Source organism: Rosa rugosa, chromosome 2 (assembly GCF_958449725.1).
Source record: "Rosa rugosa chromosome 2, drRosRugo1.1, whole genome shotgun sequence".
In the NCBI taxonomy this organism is placed as follows: domain Eukaryota; kingdom Viridiplantae; phylum Streptophyta; class Magnoliopsida; order Rosales; family Rosaceae; genus Rosa; species Rosa rugosa.
In genome coordinates this window covers 12,028,421-12,036,186 of record NC_084821.1, presented here as the reverse complement: position 1 = coordinate 12,036,186, position 7,766 = coordinate 12,028,421, and the positions used below count along the sequence as shown (strand labels likewise).

The window sequence follows — 7,766 nt, the reverse complement described above, 5'->3', positions numbered from 1 at the left end:
AGAAAATCCCTTGATAAATGATCATTATCCATAAAATTTCAAATTATACATACACTAAAGCTCCCAGCACTGTTCATAAGGGAGAGAAAAGATCAAGTGTGAGCTATATATACAGAATCACCGATTTTGTGCATGTGTATCTCGGAGAGGATGCAAAAGCATTAAAAATAAGGTTTTCAGGTGTCTAGGATCACGTTGGTATTGTAATGGATCATCTGCCAAAGGTTAGAAACTAGACCTAACTTTCTTTGTTTGTCCTTCCGCCATGCTCTTTTTCTTTTTTTAAAATTTTTTTTATGCAGAAATATGATGTTGACCCAGCAGCAAAGGCAGCTGCTACAACTGTCCTTGGCATCCAAGTTGGGTGTGGATTCAGGCCTAAAATTCCATGTAGGAGATGAATCTTTAGTGGCAAGTATGAGAGAACTTTGGCGGCAAATATTTTTCTCTCTCGACTATTTGATTGTATCATCTTTTGCTATCTTTCAATGTTATTAGCTAGAATGTAGCAGCCATCAAGCTAGCTAGCTAGCTAGAATGCCTTCTTTTTTGGTTTTATGGTATGGATGGATACATGAATGCTACCTCTTTTGGTATATTAGATGGTTGAATTAGAGTATTTCAATGCCTAAATCATATATTGTGCATTATTTTTGTGCAAATATTTTAGGTAAAGAACCGAAAATAATCAAACAACAGTCAATTACATTACGTTGTATGAATACACATATATCGTTAATCACACAACAAATCAATTTTAATCACACAATGATATCTATAAAATTTTGTCGTCTCACTAATACTCACACAACGGTCCCTATAAAATTTTGTTGCCTCATTAGTACTAACACAACAGAACAAATAGGTATCATTTGTTTAATGTTAAATCACACAACGGTTCCTATAAAATTTTGTTGTCTCATTAGTACTCACACAACATAACAAATAGGTATCAGTTGTCCAATGTTAAATCACAGAATGGTACAAAAACAATGTGTTGTATGATCTGTGAAGAATTCAACACTGAGTCTCACTCAGATAATAGATCCCATATTTTTCTGTTGTATGAGAAGTTAACCAACAACAGTATGGTATTACTTTCGTTGTCTGAGTGTCATTTTTAGTTGTGTGAGAAGTTAACCAACAACAGCGTGGTACTTACTTCTGTTAACTACAACAAAAAACCTCATTTGCGAGGAACTTATTCCTCGCTAAAAACCGACATTTCATCGCTGTAATATTTCCACGAGGAAATTTTTTTCGTCTTCAATTGGTCGGAGAAAACTCGTCAAGAAAAGTTTTAGCGACGAAAAAACTATTTCCTCGACAAACCTTTTTCGCGAGAAAATTAATTTTTCTTGCTGTTAATCTTTGGCGACAATGTTTTTCCTCACCCAAACTCATACTTTTACCTCGTTAAAAAATTTCGAGGATCAGAAAATAGTCGTTAAATATATTTTCTGACAAACTTGTTTTCGTCGCTAAATTATGTATTTCCTCGCTAATGATAATGAATAAATAAAAAATTATAAATAATAAAAAAAAAGTGAACTACTGTTTTTGCGGCGAAAATATTTTCGTCATTATAAATTGCTTTGGCGAGGAAGTTCTTCCTCTCTTTAAACCATTTTCAGCGACGAAATTTTGTTTCATTGTAACATGTATCCTTTTAGCAAGAAAAAGTTATCTCACTAAAAATAATCAGCGAGAAATGTTTTTTCCGTCGGTGTAGGAACTGAAATCTATAGTGAGAAAATTCACTTTTGTCATTATTAAATTTTAGTCTATAGCGAGGAAATATTCTTTTCTGTTACAGTTGTCTGCATATTACAATATGACATGTTGGCAGTACATATTATTTCATTCTACAAAGAGGATTCTTTATTCAAAACTATTCAAACAATCAACAAAATAATAAAGGAAATAAAAGAACATAGCAAGGATTTTGGAACAGAAGAAACTTATATTGCAGCAAACATTGTTTACATATGGTTTACAGTACAAAACTCTCTTGGTAGTTCATTATTCTCAGACTTGAAGAAAAAGATCCAAACCTATATTTCAAAGGCAAAAGCATATACAAGCAGCTTTAGCTCTTATTCAAGAAAGCTTAACAAGACAAGCCTCTCATTTCCTCATGATCACAGTCCACAAGCTGCTGCTCCCTGAGACTCACGAGCTCCCCTGTTGTCAAATAATGTGCTCCTTCCAGTGCAAGCTCCCCTTATCTACAAGACTACAAGCAATAAATCATCCTCGTATGTGATTCTTGTTCCTAATCAAAGTTCAAGTATGGGGCAGTCACTAAAACAACATTAGTAGTTTCATAGAATACTTGCAGGAAACACACAGTGGTGCAGAAATGCTTCTAAAAGGTTATCAGGCAGAGAAGCTGAGAATTACCTTAATCATTGTCTAAGGCCACAACTTAACAAATCCCTTCTACTTCACCATCAGACCCAAGAGCTCTTAAGCTAGAAGCTGACAAGACCTGTGAACCCAAATGACAAATAATATAAATGAGGATTTTCATCTTTTGTCAACATTACATATGATTACATCAAAACAAGGAGTAATCAACCAACCTTTCCAAAGGCTACTCCACACACTACTATGTCCCCCTTTCTAACGGTTTCATTTTGCACGATAAGTGTAACTAAAGGTTCTCTAGATTTATCAAGACCAGCCTCAATGACTGCATTTTGCACTTCTATCAGGATTGGTCTTTAACTGTTGCAACTAACAGAACTATACAGAAGGTTAGATACATGGAGGAGGTAACCAAAATGCAAGGAAGCGGTATGAATTGGTGGAGCCTCTTCCCAAAGATAAGAATTAGTGAGGAACCTGTATGATTAAAAAAGGGGACTGATTAGTATATTATCTTCAATACAGTAAGGTGCTCTATAAAATAATAGGGCCAACTCATATAGTAATTTGAGACCCCAACACTGCCCTTACATCTGGAATATATCTTATTCCCCAGACATACAATTAGATAACACAATATCTATCTATATATAGGGAGTTGTTATTAACACTACCATAATGTCAATCTCCACTCTTTTTGAAATTTTATGTCACTGCAAGTAAATAATCACATATTATCTTTTCTGGATTCACACTTGCATCAAACCACATGAGATCATTAGCATATGTTGCTTCACCTATAACTAGCATATTGTTGTCTGTAGTTAAGTCTAACTGTATACTCACTATCTCCTTATATATCCTTATAAGGAAGCGATTCACCACACTACCTTGATCTCTTATCTCATCAATAGACAAAACCTACACACATGCTTTCCTACTTTAGGGACCTTTATATATTGAAAGAAAAGAAAACAAAAGAAAGAAGAAGACACACAGAACTGAGTTTCCCTCAAAATTATTTTTCATGCAGCTTTTTCGTGAAGCAAACAAAGCCTTGATAATAAGTTGCTGCAGTATTTCAAGAATCAAAACCACAGTATCATAATAGTTTCAGCTAGAACTGGTACTTACCAGCAAAAGTGAAATAATTAACTACAAAAATGGCATGCCTTATTACAAAAGAAGAGTAAATAACACTGATTCTTCATGCTTTATTACATAACTGAAAGTGGAGACTTTTCAGAATGCAAACTTTTACCTTCGTAAAAGCAAGTACAAGGATGACTGCAGCAAAGATAGCAAGCTATGCTGGGACATTTGAGTCCAAAAAAATGGTAAGCGCCTTGCATAACAAAATGCCTAGAATCAAATCACATGTCTTTAGGATACATGTCTACATAATGCATACTAAGTATACTCAGCATACCTCTGTAATTAATCATTACCAAAACATTATGCCAAGTACATGACCTACTCCACTACACCATCCACAAGACAAAAGCTAATATGATTATATTATCACTCATATTAGTGTATTAGACATTTATACTTTTATAGTATTACAGCCTAAACCTCAATTGGTATCTTTGAGAAAAGTTACCACACACTAATATTATGCTTCAATTATTTATATCGTTGAATCAAACCAAAATGATATTCAAACAATCACCAGTTCAAACTGTAATAGTTCATTCAATTTGAATCAGATAATCAACAGAAACGGGGAATGATAATCAACAATTCAACATATATTCATTCAATTTGAAAAGACCAGTCCGAACCCAAACTTGAGCAAACAGAGCACAACCTTGCCCACAAAGTTTGTCTTGCAGCGTTCTAGACCACCGAGGAAAGGAGCCTCCGAGATACGAACTGAAACCACACCATTCTCCATGAACAGCAACGGAAGCTAGTCAATGTTGAAGCCGAGCAGTGGAGGCCGCACCGGGCCGACCAGAGAAGAAAAAGAAGGCTTGTGAGGGGGCTGGGGGGCGGTGCCGCTGCCGGAGGAGGAGCCAGCCATCCGGCCCGGGCACGGCGAAGATCTGGTTAGGGTTTATCCATCCTAGGCACCGCGAAGAGAAAACCAAAGAAAACAAATCATCTCCCGAAGGACAAGGAGGCTAGTTCCCTTTAATAAAAGATCAAAATATAACCTTTTTTTTTTTTTACTTTGTAATTTTACTTGTTTATCCTTGTTCAATAATGTGGTTTTCATAGTATCTCTATAAGGGGTATTTAGGTAAAAAAACATATTTTGGCTAACAAACATTTAAATTTTTTTATAGATAATAAAATCCTAATACACTAAACTCTTTTCATATAAAAGATGATCTAGAATCGGATTTTCAAAAAAGTTCTATTACATTCTTGGGTTTTTTTACTTCAACAGTGTCTGAACTCTTCGAGGACTTTTGAAATGATACCTGAACTTTCAAAGTTATCAATGTGATATCTGAACTCATTTTTTCGTATCAACGTCATACCTGCGATCGATTTCTGTCACAGAACCGTTAACTATGACCACGTGCCCAGCACGTGAGGCACTTAATGAGGTTAAAAGACTAATTTACCCTAAAAAGTATATACTTCAACAGTGTCTGAACTCTTCGAGGACTTTTGAAATGATACCTGAACTTTCAAAGTTATCAATGTGATACCTGGACTCATTTTTTCGTATCAACGTCATACCTACGGTCGATTTCCTTCACAGAACCGTTAATTATGACCACGTGCCCAGTAAGTGAGGCACTTAATGAGGTTAAAAGACTAATTTACCCTCAAAAGTATTGTTTTTTTTATTTTTTTTGCTTTCTTTCTTTCTTTTTTTCTTTCTTGTTTTTCTTTTTTGACGTCTTCTTCCCTCTGATTTGTCCCCTTCGATTGGAAGCCATGACCACAAATCAGATCTCACCTTCTCTCTCAACCACCCAACCCTTTCCAAGCACTACCTGACTACAACCACATTGAACTCAGCTAGATTGATATGGCTACCTTGCAAAAATTCAAGCTCCTCGCCACTCAACGCCCCGTCGTCGCCTGAAGCCCCACGCGCAGCCCATCCGCCAGCCCTGTCATCCACCTCTGCCGCCGTAAAACCCTCAGATTGTTCCTCACCCGCCCCGACCGCCGCCGATTGCCTCGCCGGAGTACCTCGTCCGAGGCTCCCACTAAGTACTGATATTACAGCCGCGAATAACCAAAGGCCGATTCTTTTTTGGACAAATTGATTAGAAGCTGGAATCAGTGAAATGATCATTGCCCCATTGTTCGATAAATCATATACAAATAGATATAGTTATACACAGACACGCAGTCGCGGAAAAATCATTTTTGGGTTTTCTCCCATCATCACCATCCTTCGCCTTTTCGCCGCTGTTAAGAGAGAGAAAGAGAGTTGCAGAGAGAGAAAGAGAAAGACTCTTAGTCTCCTTCACTTTTGCAGATTTTGATTCAATTACAAAGACACGGACTATTTTTGAAATTCATGAACTTATGCTGTGATGTTAGTTGCGGTGAGGAAGCCGAGTGCCACGACGGCGTGGCCCGCCTCCGACATATCTCCGGCAAGCTGCACAAGAAGGTCTGGATTGCTGCCGGCCATATTCTCTCTCTCTCTCTCTCTGATCCCTCTATCTGAATCTCAGGTAAATTCCAAGTCTCATATCTGGAGGCCAAGAGTTGTGAAACTGTCTATACCGCTCCGCCCTGCAATAAATTCAGAGAAGCAAAGCCGTCGAGCAAGTTGTGCTTGGAGAACTCCGACGAGATGGAGTCCCCGGTGGTTTCCGTCCATCAGAGAATTGGATTCAAGTTTTGCTTTAGGTTTTGCATTTTGCTAGGAAATGTCATCATCCCATCTGATTGCATTTTGCAGATGAAAAAGGAAATAGAAATGGAGAAGAAGAACTGAAGGTACAACGGGACACGTGAAGAACTAAAGGAAGTGGGAAAGGTCATTTTTACCCTTATTTTGTGCCTCACATGCTGGGCACGTGGTCATTGTTAACGGTTATGTGAAGGAAATCGACCGCAGGTACGACGTTGATACGAAAAAATGAGTTCAATTATCACATTGATAACTTTGAAAGTTCAGGTATCATTTCAAAAGTCCTCGAAGAGTTCAGACACTGTTGAAGTAAAAAAACCCTACATTCTTAGTAGTAGTCATTGGTCAGCAATGCAATTGCCTTCTAGTCGAGCCTCTAACTTACTACGACATCAACAAGAAAAGATTAGCAGTACCAAAATTAAAAAAAGAATGAAATTCTGCAACACTGAAAACCCTATTCGAGATTTAGGGTACTAATGAGTAGAAGAGAAACTAAAAGAGGCGAGATAGATGAGAGGGATTGCATGACAGAGACACTACTGCCGGGAGGTATTGGTGTTCGAAGGTTCGTATAGGCAAGTCGCAACTTTGCAACTTTGCATAGTATCAATAATCTAGTGTCTGGTGCGAGATCTTCTATAGAATTTTATTTCGATGATCTAAATAGTTCCTTAGGACATCACTCCTAGATCATTTTTGTAAAACTTTAAGCTAAATTGAGTACCATTTAGTTATGAATTATCATGATGATCATATTGAACATAGTGTGATCGTCTACTTTTCTTCTAAGTTCTACATCTTAAAAGAGTGTTATAAAACTAGAGCATTTGAATTGGAATTACATAGTGAGCCACATGTAATATAGTAATATGCATAAAGAAGAGTCCCTTAGTGGAAACGTCAAGTATGCAAAATGAGCAGAAGATCAAGGGGAAGGAATTGAGGAGTGAGAATAAGTTATTTAAATATATATGTGTGTGTGTGTGTGTATAGTGAGCGGAAGATCAGAGGGAAGGAATTGAGGAGTGAGAATAATTATATATATATATATATATATATATATATATATATATATCACATATAGAATCTTGCTCTGCTAAGGAGGTTCTTAACTTAGCTTAAGGAACGGATTTCCATATTTTGATCACTTTTTGATCACATATTCACATCTTAACCATTCAGTTTTTAGGTATATACGAGTATATCATCTCTGCAAATTTTCAGTCAAATTGATGATCGTTAAGGCATGCAAAATTGCAATTTACACGAACAAACGGAATCTGTCCAACCTGAACCGTTCGTGTAAATTGCAATTTTAGATGCCTTAACGATCATCAATTTTGTTAAAAATTTGCAAAAGTGATCTACTCATATATACCTAAAAATTGAACGGTTAAGATGTGAATATGCAATTGAAAAGTGGTCAAAATATGAAAATCTGTTCCTTAAGCTAAGTTAACAAATTTTCTACCAAACTAATAACGAGGAAAGCGTTGTTTCCTCATTAATTGCTTCTTTTGGTGAGGAAATGATTCCTCGTTGAATATAGACTTTTAGCGAG

The 7,766-nt window shown here is 36.7% G+C and overlaps 1 protein-coding gene across 13 annotated transcripts; it reads right to left on the bottom strand.

The window, feature by feature from the left end:
- Positions 1–1,980: 1,980 nt before the first annotated feature.
- Positions 1,981–4,519, bottom strand: LOC133732086 (uncharacterized). 13 transcript variants are annotated; one of them, XR_009856934.1, is made up of 4 exons: positions 4,181–4,519; positions 2,586–2,847; positions 2,404–2,491; positions 1,981–2,236 (listed from the first exon to the last, which is right to left on the bottom strand). XR_009856934.1 is itself a non-coding variant. In XM_062159550.1 (3 exons), the coding sequence occupies exons 1-3, from the start codon at positions 4,265–4,267 to the stop codon at positions 2,727–2,729; spliced, it is 309 nt and encodes a 102-aa protein (XP_062015534.1). In that variant the 5' UTR covers positions 4,268–4,519; the 3' UTR covers positions 2,243–2,726. The 13 variants fall into 13 exon arrangements, 1 of the variants encoding a protein (XP_062015534.1); XR_009856936.1 differs by having other exon boundaries at positions 1,982–2,236; positions 2,404–2,481; XR_009856931.1 differs by having other exon boundaries at positions 1,983–2,228.
- Positions 4,520–7,766: the final 3,247 nt, after the last annotated feature.